The sequence below is a fragment of the Musca domestica genome, unplaced genomic scaffold, assembly GCF_030504385.1.
Source record: "Musca domestica strain aabys unplaced genomic scaffold, Musca_domestica.polishedcontigs.V.1.1 1, whole genome shotgun sequence".
Lineage (NCBI taxonomy): Eukaryota > Metazoa > Arthropoda > Insecta > Diptera > Muscidae > Musca > Musca domestica.
The window spans coordinates 51,236,037-51,253,736 of record NW_026712114.1 but is presented as its reverse complement, the minus strand read 5'-3'; the positions used below and the strand labels follow the sequence as shown (position 1 = coordinate 51,253,736).

The 17,700-nt window shown below is 34.6% G+C and overlaps 2 protein-coding genes across 3 annotated transcripts; one reads left to right on the top strand and one right to left on the bottom strand.

The window, feature by feature from the left end:
- The first annotated feature begins 6,097 nt into the window (after nucleotides 1-6,097).
- On the top strand, nucleotides 6,098-10,436 carry LOC101899295 (splicing factor 3A subunit 1). Its single transcript, XM_005181977.4, has 9 exons — nucleotides 6,098-6,355; nucleotides 6,458-6,622; nucleotides 6,683-6,857; nucleotides 6,924-7,249; nucleotides 7,616-8,460; nucleotides 8,518-8,761; nucleotides 8,818-9,014; nucleotides 9,079-9,252; nucleotides 10,192-10,436. Exons 1-9 carry the CDS (start codon nucleotides 6,253-6,255, stop codon nucleotides 10,291-10,293), a joined length of 2,331 nt encoding a protein of 776 aa, XP_005182034.1. The 5' UTR covers nucleotides 6,098-6,252; the 3' UTR covers nucleotides 10,294-10,436.
- On the bottom strand, nucleotides 10,424-17,246 carry LOC101899004 (xylulose kinase). 2 transcript variants are annotated; one of them, XM_059124005.1, is made up of 6 exons: nucleotides 16,795-17,246; nucleotides 12,436-12,589; nucleotides 11,539-12,366; nucleotides 11,251-11,472; nucleotides 11,000-11,189; nucleotides 10,424-10,930 (listed from the first exon to the last, which is right to left on the bottom strand). In XM_059124005.1, exons 3-6 carry the CDS (start codon nucleotides 12,345-12,347, stop codon nucleotides 10,679-10,681), a joined length of 1,473 nt encoding a protein of 490 aa, XP_058979988.1. In that variant the 5' UTR covers nucleotides 12,348-12,366; nucleotides 12,436-12,589; nucleotides 16,795-17,246; the 3' UTR covers nucleotides 10,424-10,678. The 2 variants fall into 2 exon arrangements, with proteins under 2 accessions (XP_058979988.1, XP_005182032.2); XM_005181975.4 differs by having other exon boundaries at nucleotides 12,436-12,557.
- Nucleotides 17,247-17,700: the final 454 nt, after the last annotated feature.

The following is a 17,700-nucleotide window of genomic DNA, read 5'->3' as shown; positions in this document are numbered from 1 at the left end:
TAATTCGTTTAGACTGTAGCGTGATTACAACAGACGGACGGACATGGCTAAATCGTCTTAGAATTTTAGGCTGATCAAGAATATATATACTTTGTTGGGTCTAAAATTTACCAACTAAATAAATTATAATTTGGTATTTGTGTTCTCAGGGGATACAACGTATTCTTTTATCTAACAATTTTGAAGAGATAACAATTTATGCAAAGATAATGGTGTTGGTTTCGGTTACATTTTTCATTTGAAGACAAATATTTATTACATTGTAGCTGTCATTTAGAGGAAATTGTGTAATTTATATTTCTTCCACTTTTCCATATTTCCATACAATAAAAAGAAATTCCATTTCAACAAATTGCGTGTTAAAAATATATGTTTAACCTTTCTTTGGTAGGCCAAACTGAAGTGGAAAATATACGCTTAAATGAATTTTGGGCCTATAATTTTTTATGTCATCGTGTTTCGAGGTTTGTGCCAAACAATCAAAATTAATATTTTGATATGACATTACAACGATGACATTGCACAAAAATTTTAATGAACTATTCACATTTCGAAAGATTTTGAAAAGAATATCTGTTAATCATTTTTAGCTCGAAACTTTCTAAATATAGGTGGGCTTTTTGTTAGCGCAATAATTAGTAACAATTTGTTACTGGATGTTTTTCGATTAGTCAAAAATCAAGTTAAAAAGGAACGAGTTGAGAAAAAAATTTTGACAGTTGAGTTATCGAGAGTTTGCAACTCCTAAGGGAAACAATTTTTTCATCAGCTAAAATTTTTTTCAAATTTCAGGAAATAATTTTAGTATTTAGAATAAATTTAGTATTTTGTTCAATATTGTGTCGAATATAATATTTCTAAAAATACACCCTTTATATTTATTATACCTCTCTGAAAGGCTAGGTGTAAACTTTGAGAAGTGCTAATCGATTGTAACAAAAATCTCAATTAATATTCTTGCTCCTAACTACCTATTTATCTTTCATAGCCTAGTGTTCATTTTACTTTGCGTATTTAGGAGCATGGTACAATGATATCAAGGTAGGGCTATGATACCATATGATTTCAATTTTTTTATTTTCTTGGCTTAATATGTCATCTTTATTTGTTTATGTATGTGTTTTCTTTTCAATAACAAAAAATTGTTCAGAAAACATTCAAATTCGGATGTTTTCAAAATGTTTATTTCATCGTATGCATCGACAAAATCTAGAGTTTTTGTAGCGAAATAATCCTTTAGAGATATATAGAACCTGGTTTTGAAAAGAAGTGTTGACCTTTCATTCAGTTTTCGCGGTTTTCAATTATTTATTCAAAATAAATGCAACAAGTTGTTTGATTTTTTTATTGTTTTTATACTAATTCTGACGTTACAAGCCAAACAGGTAGACCTCTATACTTTCAATTTTTTCAAAGTTGGCCTACCTTCTCCTCATTGTACCATGTTTGGGAGTATTTGTGCCATTTTGTGCCAGTTTTGTAAATTTAGTTGGCAAGCATGGTAAAGGGTTTTTTTTAAGCCCCATAGAACTTGAAATTGTAAAAAATAACTCAAAAAATTAAATTTTAATCAATTTTTATTATTCGAAAGATCAATACGTGACATTAACATTTGAAAATGATTTCGGGCATATGGGCACCGCGGCTGTTCTTGACGAAGTGCATTTTGGACGTCCAATTTTTGGCCACTTTTTCGAGCACTGCTGGCCTTATGTCACAAATAACACGAACAATGCTAGCCTCCAAGGCGTCAATTGTTGATGGTTTATCAGCATAAACCAGTGACTTCACGTAGCCCCAAAGAAAATAATCAAGAGGTGTCAAATCACACGACCTTGGAAGCCAATTGACAGGTCCACTTATCGCCATATTTTGATTTCAATAGGTCGATGGTTGCGTTCGCCGTATGGCACGTAGCGCCATCCTGTTGAAACAACATCTCCTCTGGATCAATGTCATCCATATTTTTAAACAAACCAGTAAAGAAAGTCCTAAAGTCGGGCGGGGCCGACTAATTTAGTTGAGCTCCACTTAATAATTAAAAGTTTTAATGGGAGATTTCAATCATACACGCTATGATTATAATTATAATTTACAATTCAAAGGACTAAATATGCCAAAGCATTTGTATCTTTTAAATTCGGACTTGTATTGCCCATTTGGTGCAAAATTAATTTGAAATCAGATAAAGATATATATGGGAACTATATCCAAATCTGAACCGATCTCGATAAAATTTGGCAAAGATATTTTTGAGCTGTATTTGATATATTTCCCTGAATATCGTTGTTACGGAGTGCATATTACGGCTGTAGGTAACAAATACAACAAATCGGTATATATGGGAGCTATAGCTATATCTGAACCGATCTTTACCAAATTTGTGAGCTATATACAAATCTGATGGGAGCTATATACAAATCTGAACCGATCTGGAAAAAATTTAGCAAAGGTATTTCTGAGCTGCATTTGATATATTTCCCCAAATATTGTTGTTTCAGAGTGCATATTACGGCTGCGGAGGACAAAAATAACAAATCGGATGAACAATATATATGGGAGCTATAGCTATATCTGAACCGATTTCAAAGATCAAATTTGGCATACTTATTTTCAGGCCTAATTTGGTTGTATGTACAAAATTGCATTATATTCGGGCTGATATTACACGTTTGGTGCACAATAAAAGGCAAATCGAACGAAGATATATATGGGAGCTATATCTAAATTTTTACCGATTTCAATTTCAATAGGGTTCGTCCTTGGGCCAAACAAATGTTGTTTGCAAAGTTTCATCTCAATCGGATAATAAATGCGACCTGCATTTTGTTCACAAGAATACATGGACAGACGGACTGACATGCATAAATCAACTCAGAAAGTGATTCTATGCAGATCATCAAAAGGAACTATGGGTCTATCTCGTTTCCTTTTGCCTGTTACAAACAAATGCACAAAGACATAATACCCTGACCACCTTGTGTTGTAGGGTATAAAAATCATTGATCATGGTGCGGTAACGATCTCCATTGACCGTAACGCGAGCTCCAGTCTCATTTTTGAAGAAATAAGGTCCAATGATGCCACCAGCGTGAAAACCGCACCAAACGGTGCATTTTTCTGGATGTAGACTCTATTACATCCAGTAGGGTCTCTTGTGGATTGATCTCACTCCATATGCGGCTTTTGCTTATTAACAAACCCGTTAAGCCAAAAATGCGCCTCATCGCTCAACACAATTTTGCGATAAAACAACGGGTCATTTGTCAAATGCTCTAGAGTCTGATTTTCAAAGTAAATTTGGATAATTTCGTAGCGTTGTTCAAGCGTGAGTCTATTCATGATGATTTGTCAAAGTATACTGAAACAAATAAAAAAAGTTTCATCAAAATTTAATTTTTTTGTGTTACTTTTTACAAGTTAAAGTTCTATCTATCTTAAAAAACACCCTTTATAATAAAAAGGTAAGATAGAGCTACCAGCTGATTACAATTTTTTAAGTGTGCCCTACTTAAGCCACTTTTTGTATGTATTTGTTGTTTTGGACACGTATTAGAGATATTAACTAGTTTTACCATGGAATTGAAAGATTGAAAAGTTTAGATTATATTTTTGAAAGAAACTCCAGATATTTATTCATTTTTGGAAAAAAAATGTCAATAATTCTGACATAAGGCGGGTATAGACTCGTCTGCATTCTTGTAGTTTTACGAAGCCGTTCTATCTCCTTATTTTACCATTTTGGCAAACATATTATATTCCAATAAATTATACCTTCTATTTGCCACATAATGAGGTGTTTTAGACCACATTTGCACTGAGTCCAAATTACGCGTTTTACGAAGATTCGGCATTTATTTGACGTATAATCAAAGGATATCTTTTATGAAATGAACTGTCAAACTAATTTTAGAATTAAAAATTATTTAAATTTGTTAAAGTTTAAGATATAACAAGTAAAAAAGCAATTATGTTCGACCGGGCCATACTTCTAATACCCTCGACCATTTTCAAGGAATTTGAACAATTTCCAAAAAATACCATCGAAAAGTACAGCTTAAAAGATTGCAGCTAAATGGATTGTAGTACCCATTACGAGTTTCAAATACAAAATTTGAAACAATTCCGGTTATTATTCACCCTAACATCGTCAAAATACCGAATATCGGAAGGTATCGTTATATGGGGGCTATACGAAGACGTGGACCTGCATTCACAATTTTTTGTCATAGACTGTAGTACCCATTACGAAATTTGAAACGATTCCTGTGAATAATGTCGCTAAAATCATCCAAATAACGGGGGTACCGTTATATGGGGCCATACAATATATTAGACCTATATAGACAATTCTCTTCTAGGAGTAATGTAGTTAGAAGGAAGTCCTTGTGTGGATTTTCAGACAATTCCATTGAAAAAGGTGACTAAAATCATCAAAATACGGAATATTGTGGGTTACCGTTACATGGGGGCTATACGATATCGTGGATCGATAGTTTTCATCTGCGAACTTGTCTGCAGAAAAAAACTGATATGTGCAAAATTTATTAGTTTTGACTCTTGCGTAATTGCAACACACGGAGAAACGGACAGGGCTAATTCATTTTAGAATTTTTCGCTGATCAAAAACATATATACTTTGTTAGGTCTAAAATTATTATTTCGGTGAGTTACAAACGAATGGCGAACTTAATATACCCTCCTGTATAGCGGAGGGTATAAAAACGACGTGTCCATGCACAGGGCCTTTTTGGCCTTCATATTGGTTTCGTTGGCCTTCAAACCAACTCAACGCATGTAAACCAGGACATTGGCATTGGACACATTAGTTGAACAGGAATTTAAAAAAAAAACAGTGAGTAAAGTAATGCTAAGTTCACATGACACGTGATTCCATGGTAGAAGATTATAGGTAGACGCATCGACACAGCTGCTGGGACAATAAACTGTCAAACCAATTTTGGAATTGAAAATGTTGAATGAAAAATTATTTAAATTTGCAAAAATTGTTAAAAAAACTCGAATTATAATAACCTCCTAATGACGTCGTATAAGAAAACATTTAAAAATCTACTCATATTTAAAAAACATTTAAAATTATTTGACATTTCAATGCTCCCAAGCGTTGATGCATCTACCTGTATTCTTCTGCCATGCGTGATTCGCTTCCTTAAGGTCTGTTCCAAAAGCTACAAGAATCTACTAGCTTTTCAATTTTCTTCGATATCATAAAGGAAGAAAATCGGTTATCGCATTAAAATGATTTACATTCTTGCAGTTCTGGAACTGATGTTGATTGGCGTATGTGCATTCAAACGAAAGTAAATATTGTTTTCTTTTTCAACCGAGGTACGCTTTTTGTCCATGAGTTGGAATTTCGTCAAAAAACTGGAAACAAAAAAAGCACTATTTTCAAATTTTTTTGTATCGACATTTTTTTTTTTTTTTTTGAAAAGAGACTCTAACCGAGTTTAAAAACAGAAAACTATGTGAAAAATGCCAACATTTATGCAAAAAGTTCAAAACATGAATGAAAATTGTTAAATGAAAGATAAAATAAATTTATTCTATTATCTGTTCCAGAAACGCAAGAATGTAAATTTTTTTACTACGATAACCGATTGTCCCCTTATGAAACCAAACTGAAAAAAAATTTCAAAACTAGTAGATTCTTGTAAGTTCTGGAACGGAGCAATTGTTAATGAGAATTAAATATACTTTCGTAGAAATTCCTATAAAAATCAACAAACAAAACATTTCAAAGAAGGAATTATTTTACTATGAAATACGAATCGTGCCGTATGAACGGGTTAATTCGTGTACCTAATTCTGGGAGCGAACAACGTGATTGAAAGTGTAATGAGAACATAGCATAACGTGATTGAAATTGCAATGAGAACATAGCATAAGTTGAACAATCGACAATGAATAGTCGAGTACTCGGTTTTCACCCAAGTACTAATAATCAATTATTCGAGTAATCAGAAGTCGACTTACCTATCCCTATGTCAGTCATATGTTTCAAATGTTGTCAGCCTTTCTGTTTTGATTCCACATCTTTATTCAAATTTCTTTCTGTGCTGTCTTTCTATTCAGTGTTGCCGTATCTCGGTGGCGTCGGTTTGGTGGTTTAGTAGCTACTTTTGTCAACGACGTTTCCATGCTTTTGGGGAAGTTTATACGTTTTTAACAAAATTAAACAAACAGGAATAGCTGAAAGTTAAGGAGCTAACTAAGGAAGAAACCCACAACATGCCTTCAATAGAAGCCGAAATGGCTGTTGATAATAATCAACAGTCGAAACCAATGTCTGGGCCTATCATAGGCATAATCTATCCTCCACCGGAGGTTAGAAGTATCCTTTTCCAAAAAACCAACATATTTGCATTGAATTCACACACATTTTGTAAGAAGTTGTTTTCCATACTCAGTTTTCTTTGATTTTGAATGAATTTAGATATTGTTGACAAAACTGCCAGTTTTGTTGCTCGCAATGGTCCCGAGTTCGAGGCACGGATCCGGCAAAATGAATTGGGAAATCCAAAATTCAATTTTTTGAGTTCCGGTGATCCTTATCATGCATACTATAGACATAAAGTAAATGAGTTCAGGGAGGGAAAAGGTGAGTAGTTGTCCCATTTGTATTGTTAATGGAAACTAATAATTTTTATTGTTACCTCAGATGCCTCTGCCCCAAGTGTTCTGACGGGCATCAAACAATTGTCGGTAACAAGTGCTGCCCAACAAAAACAACAGGAACTATTGAAACAAGTTGCCGAACAGCAATTCGTACCCAAAGATCCTCCAGCAGAATTTGAATTTATAGCAGATCCACCATCAATATCTGCATTGGATTTGTAAGCAGTCCTTTATAGATTTGTGATTAATATACTTTGTGATTAATATTGCTTGTTTCTTTTTAGGGACATTGTAAAACTGACAGCGCAGTTTGTGGCCCGTAATGGTCGTCAATTCTTGACAAATCTTATGAATCGTGAACAACGTAATTTTCAGTTTGATTTCCTACGGCCTCAACATTCGTTGTTCCAATATTTCACGAAACTTCTTGAACAGTATACAAAGATATTGATACCTCCCAAAGATTTGTTGGGTAAGCTACGAGCAGAAAGTGGAAATCAGCGTGTTTCTATGAATATTGTTTTGGAACAGGTCAAATATCGTGCCAACTGGCAGCGGCATCAAGAAGCCCAGAAACGTCGTGAGGAGGAGAAGGTTGAGAAAGAAAGAGGTAAGAAATGCATACTTTACATTTTAACATAGGTAATAAGTTTTAATTAGTTTTCCATTTATTAGTTAAAATGGGGAACACTTAACATCCAAACAAATTAAACTAACAAACATAAATGATTTCTACGATCTGTAACATAAAAATAGACTAAAATTCAAATTTAGACAAAACACCCATTTGATTTCATAGCCAGATCCCTATCCTTTACGGGTCCTTTATTCCGCAAACTAAGAACCAAGCCATACACTACTGGATAACTTGTTTCAGTTAAATTTGTGGCACGCTATTTTATTTTTATTTCAAAGTATATTTAGTTTTATTTTTTAATCTTTTTTTTAAATTATCCTATAATTACAATCATTTTAGTGGCATATGCTCAAATCGACTGGCATGATTTCGTGGTGGTGGAAACAGTTGATTACCAACCATTTGAAACTGGCAATTTTCCACCACCTACAACACCCGAAGAAGTGGGTGCTCGCGTCCTCATGGAGGAGCGTTTACAAGAGGAAGAAGGTGACATTGAAATGCAAATTGAATCGGATGAAGAAGATAGCGATGAAGAACCAACCGGACCAAGTGCTGTTAAGCTATCTCAAATGGAAAACCGCACTGGTATTCATATGAAGGAAGCCACATATCACAGTCAAGCATCCAAAAAAGACAATACACAAGTGCAAGATATGGATGAAGCTTCAAGCGATGAAGATTCACCTTCTACAGCTAAAATGCAACCACCTGTTGCTCCACTTATGCCTCCCACACATGATAAAGTTGTGGTCAAAAAATATGATCCCAAAGCTTCCCAAGTTAAGCCGGTTAAACCCACAGCTACTGATGAATTTCTCATTTCACCAATTACCGGTGAGAAAATTCCCGCTTCCAAAGTGGCTGAGCATATGCGTATTGGTCTTTTGGATCCACGTTGGGTGGAGCAACGCGACAAGCATACCGTAGAGAAAATCAATCAAGAAAATGTTTATGCAGCTGGTACTGCCATTGAGGCGAGTCTTAAACAATTGGCTGAACGTCGTACCGATATTTTCGGTGTGGGTGACGAGGAAACTGTCATTGGTAAGAAATTGGGTGAGGAGGAGACAAAGAAAGATGATCGTGTTACTTGGGATGGTCATACATCAAGTGTTGAGGCAGCTACCCGGGCGGCCAGAGCCAACATAACCCTTGAAGATCAAATTCATCAAATACACAAGGTAAGACAAGCACTAGATATGTAGACGTACACCGTTTTAACATTTCTTTAATTTTAGGTCAAGGGATTGCTGCCAGACGAAGAGAAAGAAAAAATCGGGCCCAAGCCAGTGGGTAATAAATCTGGTGGCCAGCATCAAAATCAAAATAAATCCTCCCATGCTCCACCACCACAACAACATCAATCTCATCATCATCAACAACAACACCAAGGGGCAAATCAACAATCCCAACACCAGCAGCATAACATGCCAGCCCAACCACCAGTTATGATGATGCAAATGCGTGGTCCACCCATGATGCGTAAGTATTTTTGATGTGAATTTTCATTTCCTCCATTGACAATTTGTATATTTCAGCACCACCCTTCCCAGTGCCGGGTTATATGGCACCAATTCCAGCTGCAGCCCCACCAATCACACCAGCACCAGCTGTTTTAGATCAATCTATTATACCCATGGCTCAGTCCATTGCAGTTGATGATGAACCACCAAATAAGAAATTACGTTCTGAAGATAATTTGGTACCAGAGGCCGAATTCATAGCCATGCATAAGGTAATATTCAATGTGTTATCTAGTTTGTTCATTAAAAAATGTATGCTTTATTTTTTTCCTTTAGAGTCCCATAACCATACAGGTTCAAATTCCGAATGTTATTGACAAATCAGAATGGAAATTAAATGGTCAAACAATAGCTGTATCCTTGGCCCTAACCGATGCTGTAACTTTATTGAAAAGTAAAATACAAGAAGAGACTGGTATGCCACCAGCGAAACAGAAGATTTCCTACGAGGTAAGTACAATTACATGGACGAAGTACTTCACCATTTTGCATGCAATGGCGAAGCGTATTGTCTAGAGGTGAATGCTTGAGAGCGTTTCTCTGGCTCTCCTGTTACACTGCAAATATAAGATCATTTCAAATTCCTTTCGAAAGGGAAACTAACAACAAAAACCATCATAAATATAAAAATATAAATTTATGTGTTTATTTCTCTTTCGAGACGAGCTTTATGATCTGAAATTTGCAGTGAAAAGGAAAGCCAGATAGACACTATCAAACACTCACCACTATGCGACGCGTTTCGCCGTTGGTTAAGCAATTTGGTGCGAATGATGGCTTACAAGGGCCGTTCTCTCGAAAGTAACATTTATTTCGAACTTATTGCTATTAAGCATATGCGAATTAAACACCAGAGACCATCCAAGTTCGACTCAAGTTCTATTAGCAAATCTTTTTCATAGCAAAGTTTTGTTTTTGACGTGATGGATTTTTAGTTGCCGTCTAAATGTTCATAGTTATTAACCCGTCTTTCTACAGCAGCACTATAACAAGTGTATGCATTAGAAGAAAAGTAGTTGTTGTGGACAAAAAATCCGTCACTACAAAACAACAAAACTTTGCTGTGAAAAAGTGTGAGTGTGTGATAGTGTCTATCTGCCTTTCCTTTTTACTGCAAATTTCTCATCATTAAGCTCGTCTCGAAAGAGAAATAAACACATAAATCATAAACATATGATCTCCGACAAAAGGCAAAACTCAAAAAAGAAATACATAAAGTTCAAGGGAATTTAGAGTTTTAACTTGCAATTAGAAATACAAGAAATGCAAAAGAAATACTCAAACTTCTACTTATATTCTAATAACAATGAAATTCTTTTCAATAATAGTATGACATTTTTCTTAAGCAACATTTCTAAATGTGCTAATAATTAAAATATTCTTTTTCAGGGCATGTTCTTCAAGGATAACAACACTATGGCTTTCTATAACCTACTCAGTGGAGCCACAGTTCATTTGCAAATCAAAGAACGTGGTGGTCGTAAAAAATAAACTATTAAAACTGATTTCATACAACAATTATTTTAGCTGGTATAGCATTGGCATATAGAAATGATAAATTATTGTAATACAATAACCACAAGAATGCTGGTAATAAAGGACAAATTAATGACACCATTGATTTTTAACAAAAATATTATTTTTTTATTTGTCATAAAAAACGATTGCACTTGTTCTTAGTTGTAGTATTTAGATTCTTAGGAAAAATTGGCGTATTAGTAAAGATTTGGATGGAGCGTCCATATAATATCTTAAACAAGACACATAATGTAAAGAGGAATGTATGATTTTCTTAATCTGTTTCGTTTCTTCTAAATTTCTTTAATCGAGTCTATCTGTGAGAGTTTGTTATAAAACATGACTTTGTACAAAAATATCATTTATTCTGTTGTAAAACATTGGCCATGGCCCGATAACGATCCAACATTGGTGTATATATATCAGCGCTATCTTTACTGGGTTCACAAACAAGTTCCACATGATTCGGTATGAAGGGTAAAATGAAATCATGGTAGCTTTGAATATTACTATCTTCATTCGTTGCTTTGGTATCTTCCTGGCTCTGTGCTAAATATTCACAATATTTCGCACGATAAGCAGCTCCCAATAGAGCAGCCTCACTGGCTTTCTGTAATTTTTTTTTAAATAAAGATTAATGCTCAAATTAGAGAGTAACATACAATTTAATTAACCGTACCTGAATGTAGACCGGTGCATTGAATACATCCGAAATAACCTGTAAAATTGATTTATTAACGGAAGCTCCACCAGTGGCAATGATTTTTGTTTCTCCGCCAAAATGAAAACCCATATCTGAGGCAATGGCACGTTTATGTAACATTTGTCCTTCAATTAAAGCTCGTATTTCAGCCTCTGGAGATGTGAACCTAAAAAATAAAAATTAATCATTCATTATAATAAAAAAAAATCAAATGTATGGTCACTCACTTGAGAACACCTTTGACAGCATCTGGAGATGCGGCCGAATGAGTTTTATTCCAACGCAATACACCCTTGGCCTGGGGTATAATTTCCATGGTGTTAAAATGTAATGCCATGTTACCATAATTACCACGCGGTGTAGAATCCAGCAAGGCACTAAATGTTTCCCAGCTATTTTGTGCCTCAGCTCGCTTCATAGCATCTCTGACCAAGGAACCATTACGGAAACTGGAATTAAATGACATAAAGTTTGTTTACGTTTGGCCAAGAAAACCCAAATAACCGGTTTCCTACCATAACAATCCCATATATTGATCTTGTTCGGTGGGATGACACAGTACATGTCCCTGCTCCAAATGAGGTGGCTGTTCTAAATTCATCATTAATGTATCACTGGTGCCCAAGGACATAACTAACCAATCTTTTTCCACCAACATGCCGGACAATGCTGAAGGATTGTCCCCGGTAAATGCTGCCACACGACATTCGGGCGGCATACCAAAACGTTGCACAAAGAATTCACAAATATTTCCCAAACATGAATTTGTTGGTACAGCAGTGCCGAGACGTTCTTCCAAATCGGGTGCACAAGCATTCAAACAGGCTTTTGACCATGTTTTGGTATTAATATCAAATAAATTCATTCCGGAGGCATCAGCATAATCAATGGACGCCACATCTCCAATGAATAATGAGGCCAAAAAACTGCTTACCAATGAGATACGTTTCGAATCCTCATAGGCATGTGTACGTTGTTGATAGACTTTACGTATCTGTGGACCAGTAAAGCGGGGATAACATTTACTGCCGGTTATTGTAACCATTTCTTGCGGACCACCTATGGCTGTTTCCATTTCAAGGCACTGATTCTCTGTAGAACCGTCCATCCAAATTGGTGTACGGGTTAAAACAAATGCTGAATCATCGATTTGTAAATGCAAAAATTTATCTGGGTCAAGATTTTTTAAAGTTTCGATGCCATGTCGCGACCAATACAGAGAGCCGTGCTGTTGTGCAGAGCCTCCAATGGCCATTACGGTACTTAAGTCGGCACCCTCCATAACCAGGCGATCCATAACAATGTCAAGGGCCTTGACCCACATAACAGGTTGGACGAAGTATCTGACAGTTGAGGCATTTTTTTAATATTTTTTATTAATTGAATAATAATAGTTCTTTGTGTAAACTCACTCATTTTTCCTAGATCCTGCATTGGCTCCGCCCTGTGTCCGAAACTCTGGAAGATCCGAATCGAACTGCACTTCAGCAGTTACAAGAATTTCTAGTTTATTATTTAATTGGACGGCTTTAAGCTGTAAATAAAGGAAGAAGGGGAACAAATTTTCTGTTTATTTTATTAGAAGTCAGTAATGGGAAAATATCGTGAATTTTTGACTTTAGAGCTATTATCTTCGATTTTTGTATTAACATTTAATATCTTGATACCCTACAACACTATGTGTTGGGGGTATTATAAGTTTGATTGGGCCAAAAATCATGTAACACCTAGAAATATTGGTTTCCCACATAGGAAACTACATAGGGGTCTTCCTATCCGGCCGAGCTGAGTCGATCTAGCTATGTATGCCCGTCCGTTCCTCTGTCCATGATAATTTGTAATCAAGCTACAAGTCGCAATTATGGCCCCATCCTCACGAAATTGAGTCTGGATGTGTGGTTAGGGACAGAATATGATCGCAACCTACTTAGCGGGTAAAATAGACCATATCTTTTTTTAAATACGAAAAATTTCACTAAACCGCGGATATTTTTAATTCTGGCGAAATCACAAATACAAGTAAATGCCACTTCTGACCCTTAAATTGATGCTCATATCCAAAATATCGCATATATAGCGAAATATGCGCATATATAGCGAAATATATTAAATTTCATATATAAAAGAAGGGCATGTAGTTAGATCGATCGTAAGTCAAGAACGGCTGGTCTGATTTTCACAATTCTCATCAATTCGGAATGGTCTCTTGCCAGAAAAGGATAAATCTAAGAAAATCGCGTATAAATATTGCAACAAAAAAGTTTTATCGCTTGCGATTTTTCTGATTTTGTAGTCGCTCTACATGAGGAGAGAGTTAGTTATAGGGAAGAAGTCGAGCATTGTGGATGACCATTGGATTATATTTAGCAAAATGGACCAAATTTTTTTTTTTTTTTTTTTTTGATTACATAACGCCACGGCGGTGTGCGTAAATAAGGGTAACATGAGGGAAGGGCTCTATATCATTACTTAACCAGTATAGAAAGTCCTAAAGTCGGGCGGAGCCGACTTTACCCTACCCTACACCACTTTGCTAATTTAGTATAGCTCCACATAACAATTACAAGTTTTTATGGGAGAAATCAATCATACACGCTATGATTATAATTTTAATTTAAAGTTCAAAGAACTAAATATGCCGAAGCAGTTGTATCTTTTAAATTCGGACTTGTATTGCCCATTTGGTGCAAAATTAATTTGAAATCAGATAAAGATATATATGGGAGCTATATCTAAATTTTTGGCGATTATCTCCAATGATTTGTGCAAAAATACATGGACAGACGGACGGACGGACATGCATAAATCGACTCAGAATGTGATTCTATGCAGATCATCAAAAGGAACTATGGGTCTATCTCGTTTCCTTTTGCCTGTTACAAACAAATGCACAAAGACATAATACCCTGACCACCTTGTGGTGTAGGGTATAAAAATCGAAATCTTCCAAAATTAATTTGAACATAAGGGGGCTTATCAAATGGTCGGCCCCGCACGGCTATAGTATTTGCTTTCATGTTTTAGAATACCTTCAGTGATATAAACCTGAAATGTTATGATAATTTTTTAAGGAATCACAATCGTGTATGTTATGTGTGAATTATTAAATTTTTGTGTAAATGTAACTCATTTCTTTAAGTATAAAATTAATTTTAACAAGAGTCGCCTTTGTTTGCATGAAGAAATTTAAACACACACCTAAAAAGAGACATTTATTGTTTTTTTCGTGTCATCATCATTTCGCCCCCAAAATAAATACAAATCCCCCAAGTGCATATTAGTACATAGTTACATATCCTTTTTTCGTGATGTTCTCATGACCAAATTCCATAATAAATTAAAATAGTGTCCTCCCTTTGTTGTTACGCAGCGGCCTATCCCATCTTCTAAGGTGTGTTTAGCTAACGTTAATATTCTACGTCACATTTATAGTTTATTGTGATGTTGTTGTTGCGAATTTAGTATACTCTAATTATTAGGCCAAATAAAAAAGCATTCATCGTCTAATACTTTTACTATTATTGTTATTATACACTGTTATTTATAAAGTAAACACCCAACGCTTTGTTTGTATTAGTCTAAACAATTAATGGCATAATTATGAAATGAATTTGTGATGAGAAGACGAATAATTAAAACAATTCTTATCAGAAAAATCAAACGCAATATGGGGAATTAGCTTTATTTGTCTTTCAAAAGTTCTAAAATGCTAAGTTTAAATAGTTGATAAGTATTTGACCTTCAAGGGAATCTAAATTGATGTCTTAGATCGATGAAATATATTTATAGAAATAATACCATTGGATCGAGCTTGAAAAATAATTTTATAGGACGTTTAGCACGACAATATTGCTCTGTTCTAGAAACTGCAAGAATCTACTATAAATGTAGTTTTTGGGGCTGTAAAATACATCCTCGTCAACAATATCAAAATTTTTTGGTACAAGATGTTTCCTTTTTTTCTCAATGACTTTAATTTTTATGTTATGCCTCTGGGTCTGTTTTGGAAACTGTTGTTACGATGAGTTTTCTAAATATATCCTGCACTAATTTTTTTCTGTGACAGCATTAGAGGAATTATTAGGAATATTTTTGACATTGCTGATAATCTAGAGCAGCCTGGCTCCATTTAATATGTGAATTTCTTGTGGTTCGTTTAATGTGCTTTAATCTGTTATTAAAACTTATTTTATCTGAAATGGTCCAAATATTATTCCAAATCAGGATATTCAATGATTTTTTGCAAATATGTGTTCCACTCACAAAGTTATTTCCTCTACCTTTATATGTTAACTGTTAAATTACAGCCATATCGATGACTAAGGGTTACAAAATAGTGGAGTTATATTGTACATTTTCAGCAGCAAAGGTTCGTATCTTCTAAGAAGCTGAAAATCGATAATCCAAAATGCCAATTAGAGCAGATTTTGAAGCTATGGTAAAATGTTGAAAACACCAACAATTATTAGATATGGGCACCATCTGCTTTATACGTTGCTAGGAGAAGTTATATCTCCAAGCCTAGGAAATATTTCCTACCTTTATACGATAACAAATTCAAATAATTATGGAAGATTTGGTAAACTTTTTTTTTTCAAAATCTCAAATGATTTCTATTGAATTGGAGAGATTTTGGCCTGTTCCAAGAATGTAAAGTTGCTATTTCTTTCGATATCATAGAGGGAAAATCGGCTATCGTAGTAAAAACTTCTAGATTATTGCATTTCTGGAACAGAGCATATTATATTTTCATCGTACTGGTTTTGGTTTGCACAAAAGCATGAGACTTTCATTTAGATCTGAGTTGTATTAAACTCAACTTGGCTAAATTATATTAAGGCTAGCATTAATGATGCAATGTTTATATTTGATTCGATTTTAACATAAATACCCTGAAAAGTAAATTTGGTTTAGTTCAGAATGAAGTAGAACTTTCTCTGCTTCTGTTGAAGCATAGTCGTGATAGGGAAATTCTGTTCTTCATATTTGATCATCTTCCTAAATGCATACAAGTTATTACATTTATAATAGAGTTCATATAGTAGAAAGAGTTTTTATACTTTATAACTCTGAAATGTATAAAGCTACGACAAAAATTATTTTGTATTACTTTTTTATATGGGAAAATAAAATTTTAGGCAGTCACACACAAATGCCCGAAATGTTAAACCTTTATCTTATTTTTTAATTAGAAATTTAGAAAATGACATATTTTTTAATCTCTACACTTGTCATTAACTAAACATACATTGAACTGCTATTAAACAGTAGCCAATGAAGAGTTAATTAGGTATTATAGCCTACAGAGATGTTGTTTATACTATCACTTTTCTATTGTAGGCATTTTACCAAGCTAAAATCAAAACAAACCACAAAAACTAAGCTTCATTGTGTGAACATATGGCTGGTGTGGGCGGAATTACTTAGTCATATACGACAAAAAAAATTGTGGCAAATTTTCACAAGTAATAGCATGCAGAGATAGACAAACTTCCACGATTGTTAATTAGATATGCAGTTGGTAAGCTAAATGTGTGTAAGTATGAACATATTGCGAAGTTCCCTGCAAAGAAGTGATTGCAAAAAACCAACTTGAATAAATTTGCATTTGTGGAGTTTCTTCAACACAATTGTTTTATAGCACAGTTTGTGTGCGCTGTGTTTCACCTACCCACTAATGTTAAACTAATGCTAACATGTAGGTACCTTTTTATGACTCTACTTTGAATTACTTTTAACATTGAAACGATTTTCGTAGGTCAACGACTTACCTTTTGGGTGCTTAGATCAAAACCCAAATATGTTGATTTTTCTTTTTCATCATCAGCTCCTTTGTCGCGTTTCATTTTGTTCCGATAAAATTACGCGCAAATAAACTTAGCAAAATACCTTAAGTTTCTGGTGATGATGATTAAAAGCCCACACGACGTAGAAATACACAAAACACCGACACACCTCTCCACTATGAAAACCTGTTACAACTCAAATTTGTTGTTTATTTGCCATAAATAACGATGAGTAGTTACTGTAGAAATGCTTCTTCCTGTTTTCTTATTCACATATATTTAAAAAATGCACATCTCTTATATAAATAAATATTGACTTAGTGGTCAGTGGTTGCGAAAATTAAATATTATGAGGTTAAACGCCGAATCCTTTCCTCTCTGCGGTAAACAATTTAAACCACTGTTACTGCTAGTGAGCCACACTAGCAGTAAATTAACTAAGTTAACACATGCTAACAGCTGTGCAAGTCAAGATGTTGCCACATTCTGCAATACGCAAGGATGCCAGATTTTTAAATAGATAAATACGCTAACGTTTACCTAATTGGAATTAAAGACATTTTGAACCAATTAACGGTTTTTACGCCGCCCCATAATAGAAGAGAATAGTCTCGTTATTTTGTTTATAACTCACTGAAATATTCAGTTTTACAGTACGTTTACATATAAATGGCTTATCCTTATGGATTTAAATTAAAATTGTCATATCCATTACGCATACTTCATATAACTGCTCCTGAAGTAGGTTAACCCTGTAAAAAGTTCTAACGTAAACATGGCATTAGACAATTTAGCCATGACACAATAACATGAGGTAGAATAAGATCTTGCTACAAAGCGGCTTTTTATATATTTTCGACGTTTATGGATTTAGCTAAACCTAAATCTTAG

Coding starts and splice junctions, on each gene's coding strand:
- LOC101899004 (XM_005181975.4), bottom strand. CDS start 16,869: ATGAAACGCGACAAAGGAGCTGATGATGAAAAAGAAAAATCAACATAT. Junction 12,558..16,794: donor TTGATCTAAGCACCCAAAAG/GTAAGTCGTTGA, acceptor CTTTATTTACAG/CTTAAAGCCGTCCAATTAAA. Junction 11,190..11,250: donor GCTGTCAAAGGTGTTCTCAA/GTGAGTGACCAT, acceptor TTTATTTTTTAG/GTTCACATCTCCAGAGGCTG.
- LOC101899295 (XM_005181977.4), top strand. CDS start 6,253: ATGCCTTCAATAGAAGCCGAAATGGCTGTTGATAATAATCAACAGTCG. Junction 8,461..8,517: donor AAATTCATCAAATACACAAG/GTAAGACAAGCA, acceptor CTTTAATTTTAG/GTCAAGGGATTGCTGCCAGA. Junction 9,253..10,191: donor AACAGAAGATTTCCTACGAG/GTAAGTACAATT, acceptor ATTCTTTTTCAG/GGCATGTTCTTCAAGGATAA.